We start from the raw sequence: 17,403 nt of genomic DNA, 5'->3' as shown, positions 1-17,403 counted from the left end.
ATCTGATTCCTATGCATATCATCAGGTGAAATCCATGTGTATAATCTACGTTTATGTCTCTTAAAAAACGTATTTGCAATGAATAAGTCATTGATTGTGCAACAAATATACTATCTCTAAAATGTACTGGAGGGTCCGCTATCAGTCAGTTCTTACTTGACACAAGTAAGAATACAGTATACTTTTACTTTTTTCTTACTTGACACAACAACAACAGTATATAAATATATATATATACACACTTTTATATAGGTACCCTCCCCCCTCTTTTTTACTATGCTGAATCAGTAGAAAACATACAAACTCTTTACCTTCAATTTTGATTGGCAACAGTTCCTAGTTGCCTTGATCAAATCTTCCTCAAGGCTACTTGATTTTGTATTCTTCATTGCCTTGCAACAAAAATATGCATAGAATCTTACCCCTCACCCCGTCAATTGGTGTTTTAATTTTTTATCTTATTATTAGTGTGTGTGTGTGTACACCATCAAATTGGTCTGACTGGCACAGGAGGAGATTGCCCCTCCTTCTCCAGCAGAGCATCTGGTGGATTCGAACCACACATCTCTGGGATTGCAGTGCAGCTTCTTGCCACTAGACCACCAGAGCGAATTAGTGTTTTAAAAAGAAACTCAATAGGATCCAAAAGTTGTTAAACAAATGGAATATCTGAAAGAAACCCCAAAATAACATTTTCAGGAGCTTAAACTGACACAGTTTGGGACATGGTTGGACCCAAACAGTGTTTGTTAAACAAAGCAGCCCTTAAACACAGCTCCATATTACCTGCTGATCAAACAACGCCCAGAACATTGGGAGCGGGATGTACAGGAACATCACCTTGGTGACCATCTTAATTTGGGAGATCAGTCGCTCCTGCAGTTAGGGGTGGAAAGACAAGTCAGCCACGAGACATCTGTATCTCTAGACAAATTGGGAGGTGATTCATTGTTCTCCTGACTACAACTACAGCTTTCTTTCTCAAGGTGAAAATCTCTATGCTATATAAGATACAAATGAAAACATCAATATAGGTGGTAAACTTAGGAGAAGTCACTACTCTAACCTCAATCACTTACTCTTCTACAACCAAACTCAAGTCTTTGATTTCAATTGCAGATGATTCATGGTATACTATAAAGAATGTAATAAAACGTTGTCTCACATACTTGAAGCACGTTGTGAGGAGAAATCCATTCTTGGAAAAATGCATCATGCTTGGAAAAGTGGAGGGCCAGTGAAAGAGAGAAAGACTCTCAATAAAATGAATTGAGGTAGTGACTGCATGGATGGACTCAAGTATATTAGAGATGCTGAGGACGGCAAAGTATAGGGCTAGGTTCAGGTCTGCTGTTCACGATGAGCCGTGGTTGACTCGATGGCACTTAATAACAACACACAGAATACAAAGGGAGCTCTGGTGGCCTAGTGGGTAAGAAGCTGCACTGCCAACCCAAAGGTAGACAATTAGAATCCACCACTTGCTACATGGGAGAAAAATGGGTGATCTTCTTTCATGTGATTTATAGCCTCTGAAAACCTGCTGGTGGGTCAGCTATGAGAAGGTCTGACTCCATGGCCTATAACAACATACAGAATACAAGCAGTGCTGGGGGCATGGTGCACAAGTGTCACTCTACTACCAAATGTTCAGCAGTTTGAATCTACTAGTTATTCTTCAGGAGAAATACGAGAAATCTGCTCCTGTTAAGATTTACAGCCTCAGAAACTCAATGAATGGTCATTATGACTAAGAATCAGCTCAAAGGTAGTGAATTTCATAGTGAGTCTATTAAAAGTGTGAGGAGACTATAAATCCAAATTGACTCGATGGAAATGGGTTTGGTTTTATATAAAAAGGAAATCTATGGACAGGTAAGACTGTTTCCAGATCAATTTTCCTCATTGTTTATCAAGTTCTTCTCAGAATAAAAGTATTGTTTAAAATGTAAGTAAATATTAAGGGGGTAATTGTTCATGTACAATTAATACTGTGAACTCAAACTAGATTTTCACATTCTAAAGGGAGATTAGGGAGCTCTGGTAGACAAGTGAATAGGGAATTGTGCTGCCAACCCAAAGGCAGGTAGTTCAAATCCACCAGCTGTTCTGCAGAAGTGAGATGGCAATCGTCCATGCTATGTACGGCCTCTGAAAACCCACTGGAGGGGTCAGCTATGAACTGGTTCTGATGTGACAGCAATGTGAGAGCAAGCAACAGAGAAAGAGATGGTAGATACACTCACATACACACACAGAGACAGACTGAGATTGAGATTTGTATTAATTGGGGTCATTTAACAACAATGATTACTTACATCATATTTCTCTTTGGCCCAGTCCAGCCAGTGTTCCCTCTTTGGAAATGCCTTACTCCGATGCCTAAACCTATTTTTGATGGCAAACTGAAAGAAAGGAAGCAAAACATTATTTTAAATAGAACTGAATGCAGGAAAAAATATTGCAATTAAACTCCATTTACTAGAAAAATGAAAATTTGTGAGAAAAGCAGAATAGAAAACTTATATAGGCTCATGTATTTTTCAAAAGGCATAATAAATATATCCATTTCTCATCTCTTTCTAAACAAGAGTGTTTGAGCTGAGTTAACAAAGCCATAAATGTCACCACCTCTTCTCCAGATCTCCCAGAGAAGTCATAATATCATTAGTAATTTATAGTAGTAATCATTAGTATTATAGTGTCAGACATATTTGTAATTTAAATTTAGGCCTATTAGGCACACTGGTAGCCCAGCCTAGTGAGCTGTGATGCAAACTCAGAGACTACATGTCTCCATCAGTTTGAATCCACCAGTGACTCCTTAAGATAAAGATGGGCAGTCCCCTCCCATTGCCAATTACAGCCTCGAAAACCCAATGGAGGCTTACTATGGGTTGGAACCAACTAAGCAACAGTGAGTTTGAGTGTGAGGTAGCCTAGAGGTTTGTGCATTATGCTATTAATTAAAAGACTGGCAGTTTGAGTCCACTAACTGCTCCGGGGGAGAAAAATGAGCATTCTTCTCCTGAAATGACCTACAGCCTTGGAAACCTGATGAAAGGTCACGTTGGGTCAGAACTGATTCAGAGATAGTGGGTTTGGTGGTTTATTGGTGTGGTTTGGTTTTTTTTTTGTTTTTTGTTTTGTTTTGTTTTTCAGAGGGTGGTTAGTAGCCATATTAAAACCAAAATAGATTTTTAATTTCATTTGTCCTGATAAACATCAAACATCATTTCAACATGCAACCAGTATTAAAAAAAATTTATGAGAACTTTTACATTACTTCTTCATACATGGCCTTTAAAACTCGGGGTATGTTTTACACTGACAGCACATCTCCATTTGGATACCAAATTTTTATCAGATGTCTTTTATCTGTATATATGTATATATGCATATATGTGTGTATGTATATATGTATATATGCATATGTGTGTGCACGTATATGCTATGGAGTTAGTCTTCGAACATGGCTTTTCTAGCATTATTTGAATGTGGATAGGCAGGACTAGGTGAATGCAGCATGCTGGTTTATCCACAAGGGGACTGGCTAATCTAGCATTCCACAAAGGGACTGGCTAGTTTCAATAATCTACAAGAGGATTGGCTAGTCTCGCCAATAAATTGAACAGCTTTAACCACGGAGTTTGGATCTTCCCCCACCAGAAGTGGAAAGAGACTTCCCACAGCCTGGTGAAAACAAGCAGGAAAATGTAGGCCACGCTGGGAGACAGCAGCAGCAGCAACAACCCTGGTCAAACTGGAGAGGTGACGTAAGATGAGATGAGACCTTGGGGTAATGGGGTGTGGAGGTGAGGGTTGTGAGCCAATATTGGTATGTCTGAGAACTTTGCTGGACAATTGGGGAGGGGAAGCCAATATGAGCAGGACTGAGAAGTTGAGAACAGTGACCTGGAGCCACAAGATTTGAGGGTAAGGTGCCTGTGTGTATATTTTGGCAGCTGTCTTGACTATATTCTGTTATTAATTTGAATTACTGTGTGGTCTGTGATTGATCACATGGGATTTTGGACCCGGCGAAACAATAAGATTGGTGTTGAGATGGGTAGAAAGATGTATGGGAGTGTGGGGGACATGTCTGACCTCATGATAATTGTCTTTTTATTATTGATGCTATTGAATGGGACAGTTGCCCTCCATGAAGCTGATAACGGTCAGATATGGCACTCACTATGTGGTTCTTGCTCTTTTTAAAAAAATGTATAAAATTTATCTTGGAAAGGTACATGTTGTTGTTGTTGTGTACTGTTGAATTGAACCGACCCAGAGCTGAGCCTCTGGTGGGTTTTCAGAGACAGTTAATCACACAGGAGGAGATTGCCCATCCTTCTCTCACGGAGCAGCTGGTGACATAGCACGCTGTGGGGATTGCAGTGCAGCTTCTTGACAGTAGGCCACCAGAGCTCCCCCTGGGAAAACTACACATACACAGTTAAATTGTCTCAGATATGCTGGAAAATTTTACAATAACCCTATTGAATATTGTTTTTTTAAAAATTTCAACTCATCCTTTTTTGCATAGTCTATTCTTCCCATTTAATTCCCCCCATTCATTCATTGTTGCACATTTTCCTCCCTGCCCACCCCTCCCCACTAGTTTTTCTCTTTGAAAAAAAAAAGTATTTCATTGTTATATAATTCCCCTTCCCCAAGTCCACTGTCCACTTTACTATGCATTTCTTTTTCTGGAATCTTGTCATGAAAATAATACCTAACCATATATTCCTTTTAAACAGTTTTCTTCCTCATCTGTTTCAATGCAGTATACATTATTTATCCCCTCTTTTCTTAGGTTCTCCCCAACCCCAATGTCAGTCCCACTTTACAACAGTGGTACTATTTGTCCTTTTTGCAACTGAGGTATTTCACTCAGCATAATGTCCTCCAGGGTCACCCATTTGGAATAATATTTCATGAGTTCCTTGTTTTTCAATGCAGCATAATATTCCATTGTGTGAATATACCACAGCTTCTCTATCCATTCATTTGTTGACGGGCATTTGGGTTGTTTACAACTCTTTGCTATTGTGAACAAAGCTGCGATAAACATGGATGTACATGAATATAATTTTTAAATTAATTTAAACACAGTATAAAATACAGTTACTCAGGTACATCCGACCCACTTAGAGAAATCTGGTGTCCTAGGGGAAAGGCATTGTGCTGTCAACACAGAGGCAGATGGTTTGAATCCACCAGCTGCTCTGCAGGATAAAGATAGTCAATATTTTTCTGGGTGTGTTAAAGCCTCTGAAAACCCAATACAGGGTCAGCTATTAGTGGGTTCTGACTCAAGAGCAATCAGACAGGTGCTCAAGAATAAGTGACTAATTGTAACCATGTTAGCTAGTGTATTTCTTTTCAGAATAAGTGCATGCAGGGGTTAAATGCGTGGCTGCTAACATCAGTGGTTTCAACACATCTTGGAAGAAAGTTTCAACAACATGGGGTTTTTTTTGAAAGAAGGATAAAGCAGTCTGCTTTCATAAAGATTTACAGCCTTGGAAACCCTAAGGGACGTTACTACTTTGTCCTGTATGGTGAGTATGAGTTTGAACCAACACCAGTGTTTTGCTTTGTTCTTTCAACCATACAAAGAGAGTGAGAGCTTACGATGCAGAATTGCACTTAAAAGTATGTTTAAAGGACTTCATGAATATGCTAACACTAAACAGAAAAATATGCTGCTTTACTCATCATAAAATTGGAGGTCACGGAGTCTTTTCTAGTGATGCTTAGTTAGAGGTCTTCAGGTGTGCCTCTGTGGCAGTTCAAATCCACAAGCAGCTCTGAGGAAAGAGATGGATAATCTCCTCCTGTACAATTCACAGCCTTCCAAATTTTGGCTGCAAGGACAGTGATGAGCTGGTTTTAATTTAGTGGCAATGAGTTCATTTTTTGAATTGATACGCATGCACATGTACCATGTAGAAACAGAAGTACCATATTTTGCAAGTTCCTGTCACCAAATATTCTTTAAAACATAATATCTGATCACTGCATAACTCCTCAAAGATAGACAACATACCAAAGATACACCATGGGTTTACACTGGAAATTAAAGGCCATTCTCTGTCCTTTTATAAGGAATTTAGTGTAAAAAACCATTTTTGTTGCCACCGTGATAAACATCCTGTATGAACTGTGCTCATTCTGTGTAATGTTTTCTTAGCTTTAATTTCTAGAAGGAGGTTCATAGAATTTATATGCTTTAAGACTTTTTATATAATTCAGGATCTTTGATACAAATCACCTCCCCATTGTAACTCTGCTCTGTCACAAACATCAGCTGATATCTGCCAATGTGATGGGCTAGGAGTAATTTTTATTTGCTCTTCCCTGACCACTGACCTAATTTTCTAAACCTGACAGCTACTTTTATTCTTCCTTCTTTGGGTTCTGTTTATGTTTATATTTTCTGTTTACTAAAAAACAAAAACAAACCAAAGTAAGAAATATCAACTCCTCAAAATCATTATGATGGCAGATAAAGTATCTGATGGAAAGTCAAAGACCTATGAGATGAGAGTTGAAGATGCAGAAAAGTTCTGTTCTGAGAACTACAGAAATACTTACACCAGTTTTCTACAAAGATAGTGCTGAAAGTGATGAAGGAAGCCCCAGTCCCTCCCAAAACTGAAGCCAAAGCAAAGGCCTTAAAGGCCAAGAAGGCGTCCTGAAGGGCAGCCACAGCCAAAAAAAAAAAAAAAGATCTATCTGCATGTCACCCACCTTCCAGCGGCCTAAGACGCTGAGACTCCGAAGGCAGCCCAAATACCCTCAGAAGAGCGCCCCCAGGAGAAACAAGCTTGACCACTATATACCATCATCAAGTTTCCCCTGACCACTGAGTCAGCCATGAAGAAGACAGAAAATAACAACACACTTGTGTTCATTGTGGATGTCAAGGCCAACAAGCACCAAATTAAACAAGCTGTAAAGAAGCTCTATGACATTGATGTGGCCAAGGTCAACACTTTGATCAGGTCTGATGGAGAGAAGAAGGCCTATGTTTGACTTGCTCCTGACTATGATGCTTTGGATATTGCCAACAAAATTGGGATCATACAAGCTGAGTGAAGCTGGCTAATTCTAAATACAAAATTTTCTCACCCAAAAAAAATAAAATACTTACACCAATGCACTTGACCACTTTAGCCATGATGTTACCCTGCGGCTGGACCTTCTTGTACAGTGAACTGCCAATGATAAACACAACTAGATAGGAGAGAAAAAATATTACATGGTGTTTAAGAGACCTATTTTGCTATCTTTGTGTTTTAAAACCCCTGTTGGGGAAATACAGACATATCTCATTGTAATGTACTTTGTAGGTATTACACTTTGTATAATTGAAGATTTGGGGTAACTCTGCATTAAACAAGATTACGGGCACCATATTCCCCAAGAACATGTGTTTCACAGTTACATTCTGGTAAGTCTCATAATATTTCAAGCATTTTCATAATGATATTGCATCCTTAATAGACTACAGAATAGTGTTGTTGTTATTGATTGCTTTTGAGTAAAAAACGACTCATAGTGACCCTATAAACACAAGGCCTGTAGCCCCTCTACAACTATCAACATTTATCAAAAGTTCATAGAGTTTCCAGAGGCATGTTATTTCGGAAGTGGATGCCACTCATAATGTAGACATAACTTTTCTATGGATTAGGGAACCAAAAAGTTCATGTGACTCATCTTAGTATGGTTTGATTTAATGCGGTGGTCTGGAACAGAAGCTAACAGTACCTCTGAAGTATGCTTGTCCTAGTATTGCCTGTAGAATGGATTTACCATCAGAAGAACCTCTAAGTAATGCTGTGCTTGTGTTCTAACATACAAATACTTAAGCATGATAGGCTCCACTTTGCAGAAGGAAGACGTAGGTGGCACACAGACACCCAGTACAAGCACTTAAGTATAAATTCAAACCCTATTTAAAGGAACACAAAAAAGAGGTGTGAACAGAATACTACACAGCATGCAGGAGCAACGAGTTTGTAAATCACTACCTAACTTGGGAGGGACTGGAGAGCATTATGCTAAGTGAACTAACTCAGTCCTATAAGGACAAATATTGTGTAAGACTATTATTGTAGAATGAGTATGAGGATCCAAGTTGGGGAATGGGGAGCAGATCGGTGAGGCTGGACAGTGTGGGGGTGCTTAATCATTGGGTCACACAACATTATGGTGCATAGGACTTTGTAGAGGTCATGTTTACCCACATCTAGGATTTGGCTTGTTTTTATTGGGTGTTAGGGGTTTTCCCCCTTTATTAGAAAAAAATTATAATCTTTAATGTAATGTAAGAATGACTTATATAGACTAAATGAGAATTTACCTAAAGTACTTAATACAGTGTCTGGTGCAGAACACTTTCTGACAGACTCTCTGTCTTACGAGGCTTATATGGGCTTTCCAGGGAAGTGCAGGGAATCTGGTGGCCTAGTGGGTAAGGAGTTACATGGTCAACCCAAAGGCAGGTAGTTCAAATGCACCAACTGCTACTAGAGGTGACAATGGGCAATCATATTTATAACCTCTGAAAACCTGCTCACAAGAAGGGCAGCTATGAGCTGGATCCAACTTGATGGCAATGAGTTGTTTTGGGTTTTTTAAGGGAAATATTGCAGTATTTTAAGAATTAGGCAAAAAAACTGACAGAAAAAAGTATTAGAAGGATTTAGCATAGTTGTAAGGATAAAACAGAACTGTTAAGACATGTGCTAAGAGATTAAAAAGAGTACTAACTGATGCTGTTAACTGAAAAAAAAAATTGGATCAAGTGACAGTGGCTGACAGCTCTTGCATTTAGGTGGGAGAAGAGGCGTGAAGACTTGAGCTGGTTCTGGAACTCTGTTTCTTTCTTGTACCACCATCTTTTCAGTCAGATTCTCTCATGTGGAAAATGCTCTGTTTTCTAAAGAGTCAATGCCAAGAACTACTGTGTAAGAACTATTATGTATTGTCTAGTAGCTACTATAAGTACATACTAGAGGCAGAGTGTACTAATAGAGACATTTTGAGATGATTCATTACAGAAATTTCTATGTTCACTGGAGGCATTTCAGCAACAATGAAACTAGGCTACTATTTCTTCCTGAAAACTGTAGATTTCAGCCACCGGTTAATCCAATGTAATAAGTCTGTCACTTTCATCTTAATCTACTAATAGAGCTCAAACTTTCAAATGTCCATCTAAACTGATTTCTTTTTCTGAAATCCTTTCTTGGATTCCTATGCCTCTGACAGAATGTGTTAGCCCTCTGTTTGACTGCTCAGAGCATATTTCACTTCCGATGGCAATTATTTAGTTGTTGCTGTTGAGATTATCGGTGCGAAAAATACACCAGTCCAACTACATAAACAATTCAATCACATGGCTTAGCTTTTCTGATTTGGGCAATCACTCTCACCCTCTTTTTGAGTTGTTGCACCCCTATTAATTTAAACTCACTGCCCGCAAAGGAGCCTATCTAAAATTTCTTTCTGTTAGCAAGCTGAAAATATTCTCATCTAGAAAGTTCCTAAGAGTATAATATTCAAGGCAAACTTTTTCACCTGCTCTCTCTTATTACTAGTGAGTGGGGTGTAACTCGTAGCTGACCCTCCAGTGGGTTTGAGGTTACAAATTCCACAAAAGGAGACTGTCTCTCCATCTCCCCAAGGGCAGCTGGTGGATTTGAACCATGAAAGAAGCACCGCCTTTAGGTTAGCTGCACCCCTTAAGGTCTGCACTGACAGAGCTCTCTTTTTTCATTCTTAGAAGGGCATAATGTTCAAGGCAGATGTTTTTCATGAGTTAAACTATTATTTGGTTTTAAGAAGATTTCAGGACTATTTTTTATTAAAGGTTTAAAGATAATCTCAGGGCAGTAGTTTTGGAGATTAATTTAGCTGCTGTAGCTCCAGAAGTCTGGAGTACATGAGAATTTTAAATTCTGTTCTGCATTTCCCCCCTTCTGATCCGAATCCTTATAGAATCCTTGATGAACATGTTCTGTACTGGTAACCAGGCACCAATCAGTTTCTTCCCAGACTCATGGCAAAGGAGGCAAGTTACTCATGGAAGCAATTAACCACACATTCCATATTCTCCTGCTACACCTGCCTTTCCTACTTCCTCTCTTGATCCAACCTGATAGAGACTATGGTGATAGCAATTCTTCACACTAGTTTTTGCTAGTTTGCTTAAATAGACTTCAAAAAATTAGTCTCGGTAACTGATGTACAGCTTGACCTGATCATTGGCTCAGATAAATTCAACATATTTGAACTTACTCAGAGAGAAAGCCATGAGAGCAGCAGGGACTCCAAACGCCAGTGGGTAGCACGCTTGTTTACTATGAATTCCACATTCCTGAACTGGAGAGAAATTACAGGGTTGAAATTAATTATGGCATTGGCAAAGCTTGTATGTTACGGTTGTTATATGTCATCGGGTTGGAGGCAACTCCTAGCTGACCCTCCAGCAGGTTTTCAGAGGCTGTAAATTATACGAGAGGAAACTGTCCATCTTTCTCCTACAGAGCACCTGGTGGGTGCAAACTGTCTGTCTGCCTTTGGGATGACAGCACACAATGACTTACCACTAGGTTGCTAGTGTTCATATCGTTACCATTTCCCCAAATCCCTAATTGGTTCTTGAACATTGCTTGCACTTGGTGTTCATTCTGGATGTATTCATTTGCCCTGCTGATTTTAGTGCTAGCTGAGGAAAGCAGTAATGCAGATTCTAATCTTAGCCCTTATGCAAATATGTATTCATTACCAACCAAAATCAGCAGGTCTTCTCCATGGTTTGTGAATTTTTTTAGTATGAGATAAATTTGATGCGGATACAGTACCTTGAAGATAGTGGAGCTTGATATATAAAATAAAAAGTACATTTAAAAAATACCAAGATTGTATATTCCAGCAGTCAGATTAAACAGTTGTCCTAGGGCACAGTCTATAAACTTTTCTGTAAAGGGCCACACAGAAAATAAAATATATTGACGCTCTGATGGCCTAGTGAGTAGAATTGCAGTGCAAACCCAACATCAGTGCCTCACTGGCAGTTCAAACCCACCAGTGACTCCCCAGGAGAAAGATGGGCTGTCTTCTCCCTTGTGATTTACAGCCTCTGAACCCTCACTGGAGGGTCAGCTACACGCTGGTTCCCACTCGAAGGTAGTGAGTGAATGAGTGGGCCAGTCACTCTATCAACTACTAAATTCTGTCTTTGTAGGTGAAAACAGCCATAGAAAATATGTAAAGAAATGATTCTGTCTAGATTTCTGATTTCATCCATGGGCCAAAATTTGCTGATTCCTGAAGACCTAGAATTTATTTTACCTTTGAAATCCCCTCTCTTTCTCATCCTCTTTCACTTTAAGTCAGAACCGACTCATAGCTGATCCTACATTGTGTTTCAGAGGCTGTAAAAGGAATGAGAGGAGTTTGCCCATCTTTTACCATTTGAGTGGCGGGTGGATTCAGACACGAGAGAGGTGTGGCCTTTGGTTAGCAGGACAGAACTATAGACTATGCCACCAGAATATAAATCTTAATATTTGCATGATATTATTATTATTATTTTAGAGTGAGAAAAAGAGATTTCGGGAGATCCTCTCAATGGAATGCTGGAGTCCGTGAGAGTATCTAATTCTCTAACAGTTTTAGCAGGAAACTCTCTGGTGGCCTAGTGGTTAAAGAGTTGCACTGTCAACTCTACAGCAGATGGTTTGAATTCACCAGCTACTCTGTGGGAGAAAGATGAGCAATCTCCTCTTGTGTGGTTACAACCTATGAAAACCTGCTGGAGGGCCAACTGGGGGTTGGTTCCAATTCAGTGACGAGTAGTTTTGAGAAGTGGGGTTTTCCCCCCATATTTTTATTATTATTACTAATTTTAATGAAAATTTACAAAGATTTTGGATTTCCATTCATTCATTGTTGCACTTTTCTCCCTGCCCACCCCTCCTCCCCATTTTACTCTTCTCTTTGAAAAGTAAAAAAAAAAAAAAGTCTTTCATTGTTATACAATCCCTCCCCCCAAGTCCACTCCACTGTGCAGCCTTCGTTCTGGACTCCTGTCATGACAATAATACCTACTCACATATCCCTTTTAAACAGTTCTCTCCCTCATCTGTTTCAATGCAATATACATTCTTTATCTCATCTTTCTCAGTCTCTTCCCAGATCTGATGTCAGTCCCATTTTACAACAGTGGCACTACGCAGTATTTGTCCTTTTGTGATTGAGATATTTCACTCAGCATATGAAGTGTTTTAAGAAGCCCTGGTGATGTGGTGGGTTAAGAGTTGGGCTGCTAACTGAACACAGCAGGTACTCTGAGAGAGAAAGATGAGGCAGTGTGCTTCCAGAAAGATTCCAGTCTCAGAAACCCCATGGGGCAGTTGCACTCGGTTTTATTTACTTTATGCATAAATGCATGTCACTCTGTGCCTTTAGGTAAATCCGGCAAGGCTGTAACTTTAGAGGACAGAGTAGAACTGCCCGTGAGTTTTCTAGACAAAATATTCTTAGCAGTACTTACTGAAGCAGATAGTCGGGTGTTTTCTCATGCTGTGCCACTCGATGGTTGGAACCATCATCCTTTTAGTAATTTCCATAGAAGATTTTATTTTATTTCATAACTTAATCTGGTCCTTAGTGAGAACACCACGCCCTGCCCTGTTGTCCTCTGCCTCTCTAGTGACTTCCACACAACAAGTTCACAAATGCTTTGGAGTGCTCACGAGCCTAAAATCCAAGCATTCTTAACAGCCATGATGAGTTCACCCTAATTTTCTGAGCATCTCATTTGGAAATCTTTGAGATTTTTGAAAAACAGAGGCTACATACAACTTTGCTTAAGACATACAGCTTTACCTACGAACCAAGTTCTTCCTAACTCTCTGAAGCTCAGCTGGGAGAAAGCTTGAAGGCTAAAATGGCTAATATTGCTCCACATACTTGCTCTTGACTCTTAACACTTTTTGTGCGTCTTTATTCTGGACTAATATGTTTTTAAAAATCTCTGTGAATAAAGACTATTTTAAACTGTTCAGTGGTAATTGAGCTAAGGAATGAAAAGAAAATAAATGTTTTTTGCTGTTGAGTGGACTCCAACTCACAGCAAGCCTAGATCCCAGAGAAAGGCATTTCCCTTGCATTTTCAAAGCTGTCATTTTTAGGAAGCAGTCTGACTCATCGTTCTGCCTCAGGCTGGGTGTGGGTTCGAACCGCTAACCTTCTGGTTGGCATTGATTTCATTTGACACCCCAGCATTGTATCCAACAGATAACATACACAGGAGGACAGTGGCGAGAAGGGGCGACACCAAGCAGATGGAACAGAGACTCCATCTTCACACCTGACTTTCTTCCCCACAATTATAAAAAAAGAACAACTCCTTTTAAAGCTTGGTTTGTTTCGTTTCTTACCTCTGAGGATTGGCGTGATGATGGTGGAAAGCAAACTTCCAGCATTGATGGCCAAATAAAAGATGGAAAAAAATCTGTTTCTTTGTTTCTCCTGTAATAGAACAGAGACTTAAAATAGGATCACTTTGGCTATAGAGCAACTGATCAAATGTACCTGCTGAGGTGGCTTGACTTTCAACTAATATTCTGTCAGCATCTTATTCTCAAGGGTGCTTGTTAACTACTGTTTCCAAATACACAGTTTTGTCTCTTACCTCCTGTTGTGAATAAGGATCGTAGATTAATGTATTTTTAAAATTCCCTACATACAAAGACTATTGTAGACAGTATCCTTGTTTAGAATCCTTGTGGGGAGACTTGAAACATTGTGAAAAGAACTCCTCCATTGGGTTTCCAAAGCTGTAAATGATAAAAGGACCCTGTCCACTTTTCTCTTATCTGCTAGTGGATTTGAACAATGTGGAGACACACTGTTTGCTGGAGTTACATACAATTTGCTATGGACTAGGCAACAGTTTGGAAGCAGGAGTGGCATCCACTTCCTAAATAGCATGCCTCCAGAAATCCATGACCTTTGATAAATGTCTGTAGTTGTAAAGGGGCTTCAAGCCTTCCCCCCCGCCCACAGGGTTGCTATGAGTTGTGCTCAACTCGAAGGCAATCAACAACAACAGGCAACTATAGCTCTTGAATTTTTTTAAATTATTAATTTCAATGAACATTTACAGATAATTTTGGGTTTCCATTCATTCATTGTTGCACTTTTCTCCCCGCCTACCCCCTCACCCTTCCCAGTTCGCTCTTCTCTTTAAAAAGTAAAAGAAAAACTCCTTCATTGGTATACAATCCCCCTGCATCCCCTCCCCACCACCCTGAGTATACTCCACTCTGCAACCTTCATTCCAGACTCTTATGATAATCATAATTCCCTATAATATATTGCTTTTAAACTGTTCTCTCCCTCATCTGTTTCAGTATATATAATTCATCCAGTTTTTCTCAGTCTTACCCCAACCCTGTTGTCAGTCCCATTCTACAGCAGTGGCACTATGCAGTGTTTGTCCTTTTGTGACTGAGATATGTCATTCAGCATAATGTCCTCAAGAGTCACCCATTTTGAATAATATTGCATGAGTTCCTTGTTTAGCTCTTGAATTTGATTCCACTGATGAGGTTTCCTGGAAGGTGCATGCTCTTACCTGGCCTTCTTCAAACTGATCTCCTCCAAATGCAGACACACAGGGCTTTATTCCTCCAGTACCGAGAGCTATCAGGACCAGGCCAATCATGGCCAGCACCCTGCAGGAAGAAGAGGTTATTGTTCAGTGTTAGAGTTGCAAAAGCAGATCCTCTCTTTCCCTGTTTCCTTAAGGGGATTCTGGGTAGTGGCAAAGAGAAGAGGCTCCACTTTCTGAGAAGTAGAAAGCAAAGAATGCAGTCTTGATAGTTCAATGACAGTGGATTTATCGACCTTTAAGTTTATGCTTTTGTCTAATAATTTATGATCTAGAACATTTACATCAATATGGAAGTAAGAACAAAGATTTATATATAGAGTTCTTAGGAGTCTTATAGTCCTCCAGCAAACAGATGAGCCAATGAATGTTAATGAAACAAATGTAAGCATTTCCTCTACATACCGGCTAACAAGGCAGGGCACTGGAAAATGTGATTTCATTGAAAAGGAGAGGCTATGGAGTGTAATCTTAATTTGTTTACAAAGTCTAGAAGACTAGAAAGAGTATGGTGTTGTTTCTATGTGCCATTGAGTCAGAAATGACTCCTAGTTGACCCTCCAGTGGTTTTCAGAGGCTATCAATTGCTCAAGAAGAGGTGGTCCATCTCTCCCATGCAGCGATGGGTAGATTTGAATAGTGTGACTTGGAGTAGGTAGTACAACTCCTTACCACTAGAGTCTCCCAGAAAGAAGCATAACAAAAAGTTTATCATTACATGTGGGTGTGGGATATATCTATTTTGCGCGCGCGTGCGCGCGTGTGTATATAAACATATATATAAACAAATTAGAATTTATCAACCCTCATTCTGTAGTTGTATTAGTTTTATTTATAAATGTTGTTAAAAAAAGGGGGGGGGAGATGAAAAAAAAATGTTGTTGTTGTTGTCATGTGTCGTGGAGTCACCTGCGATTCATAGTGAGCCCTAAACTCTGCTCTATCCTGTGTCAATTTTATTGTCTCTGATATACCTACTCCCCTAGTCACGATATCAATCCATCTCATTGAGAGTCTTCCTCTCCTGCACTGTCCCTCCACCCTCCCAAGCATGCTATCCCTCTCCAAGGACTGGTTCCTCTTAGCAACATGTCCAAAATATGTCAGACAAAACTTCAGAGTTTAACCGTCTCTAGGATGAATTTATACTAAAAATTTGCATGAAACAGAAAAGATCAACAAAGATATTGCCCAGAGAGAAAGTTCTCTAAGAAATTATGTTCTCTTATATTTCTTGTTCATCTCATAACACAGTTTACATTTAATCCTGCTGTTCTGTTCTTGTTAATTGTAGTCCAGCCAGTGGCAATCCCATATGTGTAGGATAGAGAACTGCCCCATAAAGTTTGTAAGATTGTCACCTTTTTGAAGCCAATTTCCAGAGGTATATTCGAACCATCAACCTTTGGTAGTAGTTGAGCACTTAGCTATTGGTGTCACACAGGTACCCTATGTTGTTCTTCCCTGCATTTTAAAACTGTAAAAATATGGCCAATTAAATAGTATGTACTACACACTCTTGTAAGAACTTTCACCATGTTTCAATATAAATTTCATAAAATGAAACAAGCTAAGAGTTATTGAGTGTTCATCCCTTGCTAGGCAATGGTATAGGAGTTTTACTTATGTTAACTCCCTCATAGGGTTGCTATGAGTCGGCTACAACTAGACAGCACTTAACAACAATAATACCGATTATATATATATATAAATAAATAAATATACGCGCTGGCCCAGTGGACAGAAAGCAATGCTACCAAGCCAAAGGTGGGTGACTTTTAATCCGTGGCCCTCGGGCCTGTCTTTCATTGTTTTTGTTCAGACATTCCTCTAGGTCGTATAGCCCTGGTTTACAAGTTGCTGTACCATGGTCACTTTTGGTTGCTGTGAGGCTGAACACTGTGACAGTAATGTGTCAAATGTGTTAATGGTTGGTTACCCAATGTGGACTGAGAGTGGGGTGGAGCTCCCCGATTGAAACAAGCTTGGAAGGAGGAGTGGCATCCACTTCCATAATAGCTTGCTTCTGGAAACCCTAGGAATCTGGAGAGAGGATGAGAGACTCAAGTGTTGGGGACTCTCCTTCATAGGGTCATTATGAGTCGCCTGCGACTCGAGAGCACTTAACAGCAACAAAAACCCACAACAGGCTTATGTAGTAGGTACCGTTATGGATGTAGAAACTGAGGCACACAGCTGAAAAAATTTGCTCCAGCTCACGTAGCCAGGAGGGGGCACAGCCAGAATTTGAACACACAGTGCCTGGCTCTAAAGTTTAGGGTCTTACTCACCATTATAGATTGATGAGATAACAAAGGCCCAGAAAAGGCCACACTTGCCTGAGGTCACACTGTCACTCTGTGGGAGAACTAGGAAGCAAATATGGCAGCCTGCGCTCAGGTGCTCACGACCCTCCCCCCCCCCACACACATATACACCCCACCACCACCAACACAGCTACCATGGGAACCAAAGAACTGGCTACACATCAATCCATTGTGCTAACAAGCCAGACATATGGGGATCAAATAACTGACTCAGATTTTAACTACAGAGGCCTTGGAGATATGCTAGTTCTAGACTACTGCAATAATGCAAATATATAATAAAATAAATATATAATAGAAAATAATATATAATATATATATAATTTTTTTGTTGTAGTTATGTGCCATTGAGTTGTTTGTGACTCATAGTGAACCTAT

At 39.7% G+C, this 17,403-nt stretch overlaps 1 protein-coding gene across 1 annotated transcript in view; it reads right to left on the bottom strand.

Moving 5' to 3' along the window:
- Nucleotides 1-17,403, bottom strand: part of SLC15A1 (solute carrier family 15 (oligopeptide transporter), member 1) — an 81,179-nt gene that overhangs the window by 23,494 nt on the left and 40,282 nt on the right. The window contains exons 6-11 of the mRNA XM_006879620.1: nucleotides 14,663-14,762; nucleotides 13,464-13,554; nucleotides 10,315-10,398; nucleotides 7,160-7,242; nucleotides 2,319-2,405; nucleotides 787-876 (exon numbers count right to left, since the gene is read on the bottom strand). Coding sequence (XP_006879682.1) covers nucleotides 787-876; nucleotides 2,319-2,405; nucleotides 7,160-7,242; nucleotides 10,315-10,398; nucleotides 13,464-13,554; nucleotides 14,663-14,762 — 535 coding nt within the window. The remainder of the gene's footprint in view (nucleotides 1-786; nucleotides 877-2,318; nucleotides 2,406-7,159; nucleotides 7,243-10,314; nucleotides 10,399-13,463; nucleotides 13,555-14,662; nucleotides 14,763-17,403) is intronic.

Source organism: Elephantulus edwardii, unplaced genomic scaffold (genome assembly GCF_000299155.1).
Source record: "Elephantulus edwardii isolate Elephantulus edwardi_28Jun2011 unplaced genomic scaffold, EleEdw1.0 scaffold00004, whole genome shotgun sequence".
In the NCBI taxonomy this organism is placed as follows: Eukaryota; Metazoa; Chordata; class Mammalia; order Macroscelidea; family Macroscelididae; genus Elephantulus; species Elephantulus edwardii.
Note: the sequence above shows the minus strand (reverse complement) of the source record. Positions and strands in the feature narration are given on the sequence as shown.